Source organism: Anastrepha obliqua, chromosome 2, assembly GCF_027943255.1.
Source record: "Anastrepha obliqua isolate idAnaObli1 chromosome 2, idAnaObli1_1.0, whole genome shotgun sequence".
In the NCBI taxonomy this organism is placed as follows: domain Eukaryota; kingdom Metazoa; phylum Arthropoda; class Insecta; order Diptera; family Tephritidae; genus Anastrepha; species Anastrepha obliqua.
The window spans coordinates 77545574-77558043 of record NC_072893.1 but is presented as its reverse complement, the minus strand read 5'-3'; the positions used below and the strand labels follow the sequence as shown (position 1 = coordinate 77558043).

At 33.7% G+C, this 12470-nt stretch overlaps 1 protein-coding gene across 1 annotated transcript in view; it reads left to right on the top strand.

The window, feature by feature from the left end:
• The first annotated feature begins 851 nt into the window (after window positions 1-851).
• The window catches only part of LOC129239460 (otoferlin-like), a 196337-nt gene continuing 184718 nt past the window's right edge, over window positions 852-12470 (top strand). The window contains exon 1 of the mRNA XM_054874961.1: window positions 852-930. Within this exon, the coding sequence (XP_054730936.1) occupies window positions 852-930 (79 nt within the window). The remainder of the gene's footprint in view (window positions 931-12470) is intronic.

Genomic DNA, 12470 nt, shown 5'->3' with positions numbered 1-12470 from the left:
TATTATAACGCCAGCGAAAATATTTGCGCTTTTAAGCTAAGCAATATTTGGATAAATCTTTGAGCTGAGCCATTCAACTTAAGCGATCATCAAATTAAAACTCTCGCTGTCACAACCGCATTAAATAGATTCTTTCCTAGGAAATTTCGTATTAGTCGTGAAAAGCTTTTGAAGACACTTAAAGGGACCCTTGCCAAAATAGGTTTTCATTAGAACAAAAAAAGGATAGCATTGAAAATTAAAAAAATTTAAATGGAAGGTGTAAAATTGCAATTTAAAATGCTACTTTTTATAAAATTCAATTAAATGGTTTGGCCAAAAATACGAGCTATTCAATTTCATTTGCAGTAATATTTATAAATTTTAAAAAATTTATATATATTTAATAAGTTATTTATGCAAATTTACGTACTATATATGTATACTTTTAACACTAAAATTTTATTTTTTACTTGCAGTTCAGTCAGTAAGAACTTCGCTTCACATCACCACCGCCAAGACTTTGTAATATAAGCGCCACATAAAAGCTTAAATGTCGATATGGAATAACTTCAACTTTACGAAAAGCAATAACTACAAGGGATTAGTGCGTCGATAACGCATTTGATGGACTAAAAAATCAAAAACGTATATATAGCTAACGCAAACACCAACTGTAAAAAAAATAAAAATAAAATTAAAAATAAAGTAAAAAAATAAAAATATAATCATATACATTAACACAAACAGTTATTTATTAATAAATACCTAAGGAAGTACGAGTATACATATAAACACGAAGTAAAAGTCGTTACAACTAAAAGTAGTAAAAAACAACTACACCTACACCACATACCAAAAACTAGGCAACCATGTCGCTAACTGTGAAAATCGTGCAATTTCAATTGCCAAAGGCGAAATCAAATTTAATCGCACGTGTCGAATTTCGTGGTAAGTTTGTCTATTCAAATATGTGCTCTCCGTATATTACATATTAATACATATGTATGTATGTTGAAAAATGTATGTGTACAGGTATAAACCACATAAGTAAAATCTTGTAAAAAATTTTAGTTTGTTTAGTTTAGTTTTAATGTGTTCGAAGGCTGACAATTTAATAATGTAGCCACAAAAGTAGATTAAGCCTGATTTGGGTTGACAGCTGCCTCAATATTAGACCCCAGCAAATAAATAACATTCTTGATAGGATATTTTTAGTTGGGTAAAGAAAGTTTTATGCTTATACGGGGTAGTCGAGAAAGTCGTCCAAGATACTTAAGGAAAATAATAAGCGTTTGTATCAGTAATAGGGGCGGTCATGTCGAGAACGAATTAAAAAACGAACGAATGAAAAAGCTTAAACTGCGTAAATTTTCGTTTTATTGAAGCTTTTTTACAATTCTTCCTTTATGAAATCTTACCCTCTACTACTTGGGGCCGCATCCGCCTTTTACTTTTACTTTTTTATTTTAAGTATTACACATTTTTGGATAGCCAAAATGACAGTTCTTAAATTAATTTTCAGAATGGTCCCAACTCAACCTTCTTTTTCTCTTTCTTAATGCTATGAAGTAGGAAACAAAACGAAAAATAGTAAATATAATGCTTTACCAAGCTACTTTACCAGTAAGCATCAAATTTCATTATTAATTTTAATTAACTGGCATGCACTTTAACTAAAAGCAGACAAAAAACTAATGCTTTACCAAGCTACTTTACCAGTAAGCATCAAATTTCATTATTAATTTTAATTAACTGGCATGCACTTTAACTAAAAGCAGACAAAAAACTGGACTTTAGAACTAGCAAAATATGGAGGTACTAGCAAACAAATAATATTTTTTTTAATAATTTTTAAAATCGAATATCTCTAAACCGGATAAGTTTAAGACATCGTCTCAAATAATCAAATTAAACAGAAATGGTCTAAATGATACAATAATAACATTAAATTTCTAGGCCGGCCTTCTCGGAAACCCTAAGGTGGCGCAAAATTAATCACCCTACAGGAAGATTTATAGTTTTTGCAAATGGCGTGGTACGCCAATTATATTTGACACTTATGACCGGATAGTTGTCGTATACAAACAGACAAGCAAATAAACGCGTAAAAATTGGGTTAAGTTGAAGCGCATATCCATGTGTCAGACTCATAGCCTCCTATAATACAGCGTGGGCACTTGCCTTTATCCCTCCTAAAACCAGTTTATACTTTTCAAAAATTTTAGAGGATACCTGATTTCCACAGTACCTGGGTCTTCCAATTCATTAAATCATCATTGCCTACCTAAAATGATAAATATACGTTTGGATAGAGCAGGACGATGGCACAGGAGAGGCGAGTTCGTATCTTCCTCCTCCTCATCTAGACAACTTCTGCAGCAGTCATGTGTTTGAAAGCTCAGAGGATGGAAATCAATGTCCTACTTATTTGGCTTAGCAGAGGTGCTGTGCCATAATTTTCGGCCGATTCTATCGGTAATTTCATTGATTCATCTTTCATTCGCTGCTCTTATAATTTTCTCAAAAATAAGACACTAAAAGACACTGCTACGGTCGGGAAGCCGAAAACTGAAGGAGATCTCCAGTTGTTCGGAATATTCCGATGTTCGAAACCATCCCATTTCCACCCTTCGCAAAGTACAAATTTCCATCACTCAAATCCCGCCATAGCTAAAATACGCAAATTGCGTTAGCTGGATCAGCTCTGCAGCACATCGAGCTTTCAATTAGAAACAGAATAATAAATCCTATCGGCTGGTTGGTCTTCCACTAACTATGATAGTGAATTTTCTGTTCGGAAACCTTTTTATATATTCTTTTATGCGGGAGAGAATTCATTCTTAAGCAAACGATTTGTATTACCGGCTGGTGATGCCTAATTGTTCTCAAATTCAGAGCCACCAAGCAGATCTATTTTTAGGAAAGTTTTTCTTATGACATATAAAATCTGTTTTCGCAAAGTGAACCAATCAAAGATAAATTCAAGTTACAAGTACGAAATATCCCGACATAAGCGCACTAGCAGCTCCATATTGACCAATCAATTTCAATAAAAATCTGCAATTAGTCACCACTTATATTTACTTCAATAATCAGACGACAATTACATCAATACATATTTTACCGTTAGTTGCTTGCAATCTCTTGCTTAGTAATAGCTTCCGAACAGATAAAATTCACCAGAAGAAATCGATTCGATCAGAGTTTTTTCCCGTGACAACGGAAAAATTGAAAGTGTCAAATAGCATTTTTGCCTTTATGGATTTTTGTAGCTCCGTGTCAACAAAAAAACTTAAAGTATCGAATAATATTTTTGTCTTAGATGAGGACAAGAATGTTTTGGGTAATGGCAAAATTCCTATTTTAGTTATTTGACTGACATGTCAGCTGACATCCATCAAGTTTATTAGACTAATAAGCTGGTTTTACGTTTAGAACAAAGGCCCCTAAGCGATTCCATGTCAAAAGATCCCACTATTTTGGGCATGGTCTTCAATTTTTCTGAAAAAGGTTTATTTACTGCCTTTAGTATAGTAAGAAGTATCTTAAAAAATTTTGGAAAAAATTTTATAATTTTGAGATTTATTCAACGTTGAAATTTTTTGCTTAGATTTTTTTAAGTCAAATATATTCTGTTTTAACATTTTTGTTTTCTAAGAAAAATACTTTAAACAATTTTTGAAAAAAATTGATTGTTTTGACCAAAGGTTTATTGAATGTTAAAAACTTTTGTATCAAGTTTTTAAAGTTAAATACTTTGAAAAAATTTGTATACATTTTTTTTTTTTAATTATTAGCAAAAAAACAATTTTTGTCTTTTTTGAAAAACAGTCTCGCTCTGATATTTTCTCTTAAGTTTTTCATTAATAGCTGAGACTAGTAATATTTAATAGCTGAGACCAGTAATCCCTGAAAGTTTCGTAGTAGGAATCTATTAACTTTTCGAGTTATATTCAAATACTTACAAGTGAAAAAGTGTACGATCGATTTGGAAATGGACGTATTATACGAGTGCATATGCTAGTGCGTCACTACCCTACCCAACAACGGTATTACAATGCGCCTATGGAAGACAAATATACCTACTTCTTGGATACAACCTTGGCGGCTGCATACACTAATTCAATATTAGCTTTCAAGTTCATTCCATATTTGCACGCATCCAATTTCATTAAAGCAAATATTTACCTCATCAAGTAAGCTGAACACTTATTCACATCAAACTTGATCATACCTCTTTGGCACCCAAAACAACAAATACCTTCGATATCACTGTTATCATAGCAGCCACATTCTGATTCAAAAATTTATTAGCAGAAAATAACTTTGGCTACATTTTTCACATACTCATACGTGAAGCACTTCTGAATCGCTTCTTGCACGCTTACACGACATTTAGTTTAGTAGACGAAAAGTGAAGGAAAAGGTCATAAATATGTGGAATGGATGCATCGTGAAAAAATGTGTGCTGCTCGAAACGTCTGGAATACTTCTCACATATGTACACACATACATACATCCACACATACTTATACAAAGTTGCAGTGGTTTCGAAAACTCGCTGCTTGTACTGATGTGCTTGTATACTACAATGAATAACGGGTGCTGGAATAGCATTATTCAATAAAAATATACCCTTCTTTATCCTCTACCATCAATTGAACAGCCTTTTCGGAAGCATTATTCCTTTTTGTTTTTGTATAATATGTGATTTATTAAATATATATTTATTTGAGAGCGAAAAAAAACATTCAAAAAATGAGTTTTACTTTGATCAAAAACCCATAACTCGATGTAATATACATATAGATTGTTTGACTTCTAAAGACATACGACTGTCATGGAAGCACAATATATTGGAGAAGGAAGAAAAAGGCCAGTAACGCACTATATGCATGTACAAGAATGCTGGGAGTTCCATGGGGTCTATCTCCTTCATTAATGTATTGGTGCTACTCAGCTGTAGTAAAGCCAATATTACTCGACGGTGCTCTAGTGTGGGGGACTGCATTGAGAAAAACGGCACACAAAATACCTATGGAAAGTAGTCAACGTCTTGGTGCACTCTGCACTATAGGGGCAATTAAAACTACTCCTACGGCAGCACTTCAAAGAATACTCAACCTACCACCGCTTGACATTGCGGCAGAAGGTTTAGCAGATTCATCAGCCGCAAGACTTAACGCAACGCGTGAATTTACCTGTAAAACATTCGGACAAAGCTCAATAGGTGTGAGATATTAGATCAGTACGGATTATATGACTACGAAATAGAATTGGGTGAAGAATTCCGAACAAAAATAGAAGAAGAGGGTACAAAAATGGAAAGGGTATCGAGCAACTAGAACATAAATATATACGTTGACAGTCAAGCGGCAATAAAGGCAATAAACTCATATGGAATTTCATCTAAAAACGTTCTTAGGACCAGGGACGCCATAGAGAGACTAGCCGCAGACAGATGGATACACATCTATTGGGTACCCGGACATAAGGGCATTGCAGGAAACGAAATTGTAGATGAGATTGCCAAAAGCGCTGTTTACATACAATTCGAACAAGAAAACGACATACTGAAACCTTTAAATACGGTATACAATGACATTGCTACGGACATGAAAACAGCGGATAGACAGGAGGTGGAATAATTTAGCCACTTGTAAAACCGCGAAAATCATGTGTACACAGAATGCAGATAAATACGCCAGATTCGTACTAGCCTTGTCTAGAAAAGAAAGCAGAACTATCGTAGGTATATTGACAGACCACAATTTATTAGCGGCACACGCATGCAAGATGGGAAATACAAACAATGATAGCTGCAAATTTTGCAATGGACTAGAAGAGAGGAAAACTCTAGAACACCATCTATGTTCTTGCCGTGCATTAGCTAGAACTCGAATGAAAAGCTTAGGAACTTTACAATGTGATAGGTTAGAATGTCCCTCGGGATTAGAGCTTCAGAGTTTACTTAGACACTTGAAGACGCAGGCTTATTACAAGAAGAGTGCTACAAGGAAACGTGAGGGTCAAGCTCCATCTGGTACCACTGAGGATCAATAGGTCTATGTGATGGTTTTCAGCCAGCCAGGTCAACCTAACTAAACCTAACATACGATTGCATTTTCTGAGCATTAAATTAATTAAAAGTCAAACTGGGATTGTTAATAAAATTTTTTATAGATTCGTGCATAAATTTTTAAATCGTAAAAGATTCGTGTAAGAATAAGAAATGCGGACAAGCATCCCGCGAAAAAACCATAGCACATCAATATTTTGACCAGTTTGGACTTTTTTTGTTTTAACTTTCATTATTTTTTTATAAAAGTATCCAAACCTTTTGTATTGCTCTTGTTGTAAATTGTTTTCTCCAAGCGGGGATGCATCCTATTTCTAAGCGTCTTTTTTCTGACGAGGGATAGTATTACACCTTTTTCTTTATTTCCGAAATTGTTGATTAAATAATCACTATATTTTTACCAAAGTTGAAACACTAAAGCTTTTTCTGATTTCTGCAACACTTTCAGATTTTTTCTTTATCGATCGCACTATTAATTTATTATCATTCAGAAACTTTTAAATGCACCTAAAGACCCAATTTTTTACCCACAATTTGTTTGAACTTTATAAAAAACTGATCAAAGAATAATGCTAACGTCAAATAAGAACAGTTTTTCTAGCAATCGACAGTAAAAGTAGAATTTCATTTTTGATTGTTTTGTTTATTTTTTGGTTGCCTTCCGGTTGGAGCTGCCTTTAGAATTTTGTCTGGGACTGATTACTTTTAATCCCGGCTTGGTTATCGTTTGAGCCGATTCAAGAAAGACCATAATCCTGCTGATTTGATCACAAACGGTTGTTAATGGTAATGTGAACTCTTTTTCAATTCAGTTACCATCCACTTCGAAAATGGGTTTGCTTCGAGAGAGAGAAAAAATATATATCTAAATAAATTCACAACATTTGCAGAGAATACAAATAGACCAAATTTACAAAAAAGGAAAAGGGTCGACCGGTGTAGGTAAACGCCGGACATAAGCCGTGGCAACAACGCGCACTACTCCGAGCTTTTATCACCCGCACAAACGCAGTAATTCCAGGACCACAGCAAAGGCGCCAGGACCACAACTGCCGCAAGGGAATGCCAATAAATCCGACGCCGAAATGGATAGCACTTTATAGTACGCACAAAAATTAGCCAGGCAACGGAAATAAGCGCCAAAAAATAGGCACAAAAAAATTGGGACCAAAAAACACTCCAAACAGTAGGCACCAAGGAAATATAACTCCAAAAAGTAGGCACCAAAAATATATTTCCTACAAGTTTGCATCAACAAACAAGCGCCTAAAAGTGGGCAGTGTTATTTCTCACAAGAAATTAGCAACGACAAGGAAAAACTCAGGAAAAATAGCCTAAAGTGTATCTAAGATATAAAGGTATAAGGCATAGCTCTCTCTCTCCTTTTCCTCTACGTTATATCTTTTTCTCTCTCGCGGAACGAAAATGCCCAAAACGTTGCATGGCCTTGAAATTTTACTCTCCATTCTCGCTCGACCATCGACGCCTAAGAAGTTTTACTCCAAAAATAATGAAAAAAGACGAAAAATAATCAGAACTGGTCAAACTATTGATGAGCTATTGCTTGTCATGGACTGTGGATACAAGGTGGCGTAAAATTAATCATAAAATTTTGTTTTTGAATACATTTTTTATTATGTATAATAATAATAATTGAAAAAATGATTCTGAGTGATAGAAATCTTTTTTTTTCACCCTTACGCGCTCCATTGCTTGCATGTTTGTATACTGCAATTGTGTAGTTCACAAGGGTCAAATATGATTGACGTACTAAGCCATTTGCAAAAATTATAAATCTTCCGATTGGGTGATTAATTTCGAGCCATCTTGTATATTCGAAGCTCTTCTATGAAAATTGGAACGTTTTGATATTTTTTATTGACAATATCAAAATAATAATTATTTTATAGTGAAACACTTTGCCTTGACGCCAGAGCAGCACATGTCGGGTATTCGGCTAGTTTATAATAAAAATTGTGTCGGATGTATAACTTAAACTAATTCATACCGATTTACCAATTCGAAATCTTCAATCTCAATAAGTATTCCCGGTTCTAACTTTTTGAATGTTTGGAAAAATTATTCACTATGAGACATTTTTAAACAATTATTACCCACGTCATTTGAATTATCCTTCGAAATCCTCAAACGCAACTGCTCTTAAATTGTGCCGTCACATTCAAGCATATTTTCCACATGACTTGCGGCGGGTATTAGAATTGGCTAATAGCATTCAAATTGCGCACCCAGCTGCCTGTCATACGTACTTACAATACTCGTGCTTAAAATTTGTATGTACATACATATTTATGAACAAAAACATACAGCAACACTCATGTTCGATCTAACATGGCTTATTTACCCATCAGCTGCAATTTTTCTATGCTTTTGCTGTCATACTCACTACATCTCTTGGCATTACAACGAAAAGCTACTGCAGCTGTCGCGCGCCTCACTAAAAAAGCTAAAAAATAGTTACTACCAACCCTCAGCCAACAGCAGCAGCAATAAAAAGGTTTTGACAGTGGCTGCGTGGGAAAATTACAGCTACGCTCAAGGAATATCAGTAGCAACAGTGCAAACACATATTCATACTTATATATACACACATACATATACGAGTACACTTATTCAGCGGAGTCGCCAAGCTAACAAAAAACAAAAAGTAAAAAGAGAATATTTGCTGTGAAATGAATTTTAAATATTCTTGCATTTCTGTTCCTGCTTGGCGGTTATGCCATGGAGGGCGGTAATGGGACCGCTGGCGCTTTGGCATAGTGCATATTTCTGTTTTTTTTATTTGCATGCTGTTGTTGTTTTTTTTTCTTTTTCTTCTTTTCGTTCTGTATGCTTTACATGCCGAGTATTCCAAGTACTGCAGCGCATCGGAGCTACGTGAAATAAGTAAAATTGAATGTAAACATTTGTATTGCGGCTGCTATAATGAAATTCTTAACTTGACTGCACCGCCATGTCAATGGGGATAGTTTTAATGAAATGCCACAATCTGTTAAAGATTCCAAATTGGCATTAGGGGGAGAATTGGTCCAATTTAGTACATACAATAGACAGTTTTGAATAGAATAACGCAATGTGTACGATGCTAATTCGAATTACGATAACACTTAAGTGAAGTGGCTGAGATGAGATTCGCAAGAGAAAGCTGTTATTTCTAGTGCAACAAATTATATTGACTTAATGTCAGTTTGTCCAATAATTGTATTGCAATTAATGCGAATTATATATTTATTTATTGTAGAATTATGGAATATAGATATATGGAATATTTAGAAAAGCCACTAAATTACAATGATGCTTACTTCCTAAAACGCTAACCAAGATAAAAATATTTTAAGAAAAATACTAAAACAAGAGTGTGACTAGTACTTTAAAGAATAAATTTTTGTGAAAAAGAAAATTCAAATGTTATAAAAAAAAATTATTTTCTATAAATCTGTGATATTTTTAGCTTACAAAATTCAGGAGCTTAAGTATTATATAATTTCCAATTTAATTTATCGTAATAAGTTTTAAATAAACATTAGGGGAAGAAATATTGTGAAATATTTTGAACATTTAAAAAGTAAAAAAAAAACTTCTTAAAGTGTTTTATTTATTTGTTTTGTTGTTGTGTTTTTTGTTTTCATTAGTTGCTGCAGTAGTAGTAGTAGTTCTTTATTTATTTACAAATATTTCATCTTACATTTCAATAATTTTTACAATAATTCGTTTAAATACATAAAGAAAGAAATAATAAATTTGTTCCAATAACAATGTTGTCTGTCACAACTCAAAGATTAATCAAAAATTAAACTCTGCAATAAGAAAATTTCTATAGCGTAAGGCTGAGTATATAAAGCAAGTTAATCTTTTCCAATTATGGCCATTAAGTATGTATATCTATTACTTCTGCTTCATTTAGCTTCGCTGCGTTTAGGTATTCTGTTCTGATCTCCTTCAGTACCGGACATCTTCCTAAGAAGTGCTGCATATTTTCTTCCTCGTTTAAATTGCAGAGGGTGCATACTTTCTGAGCATTTCCATACGTAGTTGCATTTAGCTTCAGTAAACCACATCTTGCTTTCAAAATTGTCGTAATATTAGCTAGTGTCGTAATATCAGCTTGGAAAGTTCAAATGTAATAAAATTCGAAAAAAACGAAAATCCTCGTTTTGTATTCGAAGTGAGCGCGCACTTTTTACGCAATTCGTATATTGGTTTGGTGTCAAAAATCACCACGTTCTTCAAATATCACGCCAATATCCAAAAACCTAATGCTGTTTATACTTCTTAAAGCATATATTGTATAATATTGTAAAGCAATTTTCAAAAGTAACGCTTAGATGCAGAGAGCAATTCCTACGACATACCTTTTTTTATGTCATCTTTGATATTTGTCGAGCAGACAGATATACACTTTTACACGATAGAACAAGGCGTTAAAATGATTGAAAGTTATTGTGAAAATGGACGATGTTTAAGAACAACATATCGCAAAATTCGTGTTTTTTTTTTGTAAAAATAATCATCCGAATAAATCAATAATTCAAAAATTGTTGGTTCTGTCGAGTACAGAAAAAGGACTGGCAGACCAAAAACAGCACCTTTTCTTGATAATATTATTGCTCTAACGCAAAATGTTGCTGAACAAACTTCAACTTCGATATATCAACGTTCTCAACAATTAGGCATTCATGCATCGAATTCTTGGCGGATTTCACCTGTAGACGTACTCGTAGGTATTACAATGATGTAAATTTTCATGTAATACATATAATATAACACATCATTGTTAAGAGCCTCATTGTATACAGGTGTTTAAGGCGACCCTAACCCAATTATTTCGTGGTGAAACCATCTCGAGGTCATTTGTTTAACCAGCTCATCAGCGCAACAGTTTTCCGCTATGCCACTCTGACCAGGACCTAAATAGTCCAATATAGAAGTATTCAGATGAAGTCGAGAGAGGGTTCATTCATTCCCCGACTAATTTCGAACGCACATTGCCCTAATTGCCGCCTTGCTGTCGGAGTAGATATTGCCTCCATTACAGTAATTGCGAGGAAAGTAACCAATCCACTGATTCTTTAATTGCGGCTACCACACTACCGTGTGGAGCTTCCTGGAAAGCTTCTTGCAGAATACTACCCCACCAACCCTTCCATCCAACTTCGAGGCCTACATTAACATATTTGTCATGCCCTGCTTACTTTCATCTTATCCAAATCAAATTATGTCTAAGGCTTTGTACGATGAAACAGTTAAAATTTTATGGACCACATACCCTGAAATTACTGTATATTGTATTCGTACGCTCTATTTACTACACACACATTTTTAATTGACAGCATCAAATGCGTGCAAAAGATGTATCTGAAATTTGTAATAAGACGATAAAAGTTTTCTGATTCTATCTCATCTTTCGCATACGTTTGCTCTAAATCAGGTTGAAGTCTTTAGTAATTAGAAGATCGATTCTTGCTCCCTCGTTTTTTCAGTGTTATTAAGCGTGGCATTGTTGTCCATTTCTGCTTCAAAGTATTCATTTTCTTACACTACAAAGAATTCTTTGTTACGCTCTACATTTCTATTTAAATATCTACAATATAAAATATGCTCGTAATGCTCCTTCGTGATATTGATGAGATCTCCCATTATAACTTCCTAGATTTTTCAGATTCGAGAGAAAACATAGTTTTTTAGTTAAGTTAGACGTTTGTAATTTCATTAGGTATATAATTTCATTATATTTTAGTTTTAGTAGTCAGTTTGAAATCATGTTTTCTTGACTTCTTGAAATAAATAACTAAATACATAAATAAATAAAATTAATTCAAGTTCTTGATATAAAAAGGATAATAATAAGGAATAGTTCTCATTGGAATAAGACACTGTAACGAGGGGCTATTAATATCACCATTTAGTACGCTAAACGCAAAATACGGACTGAGAATGATCCAAGTATTTTGGACATGAGCATGAATTTTTCTGATAATTGGTTTATTTGTCGGTAAAAGTAAACTTTTTTTTTTTTAATTCTATAATTTTGAGATTTTTTTTATTTTTTAAGTTTATAATTTAGAGATTTTTTTATTTTAGAAAATTATGGTATAGAGTTTCTTAATATAATCTTAATCCTATAATCTTTTTAATAATTTTTTCTTAATATTTTTATACATTTTTATTTTATATTTTACGAATTGTGAGTAGCTGTGAATGTGTATTTATTTACAAACAAGCAGTCCCAGGCAGGTAGTGGGTAGGAATAATGGATGAAGGTGGTATTCCCTTGGGTTATTTTAAGTCCTTCAAGAAATGTACAACTATAATGCCTACGGACAAGTCGAACGAATGACGCTTTCAAATAAGGATTTTACCCGTATTCCACATCTCAGGATCTGCCTTCATA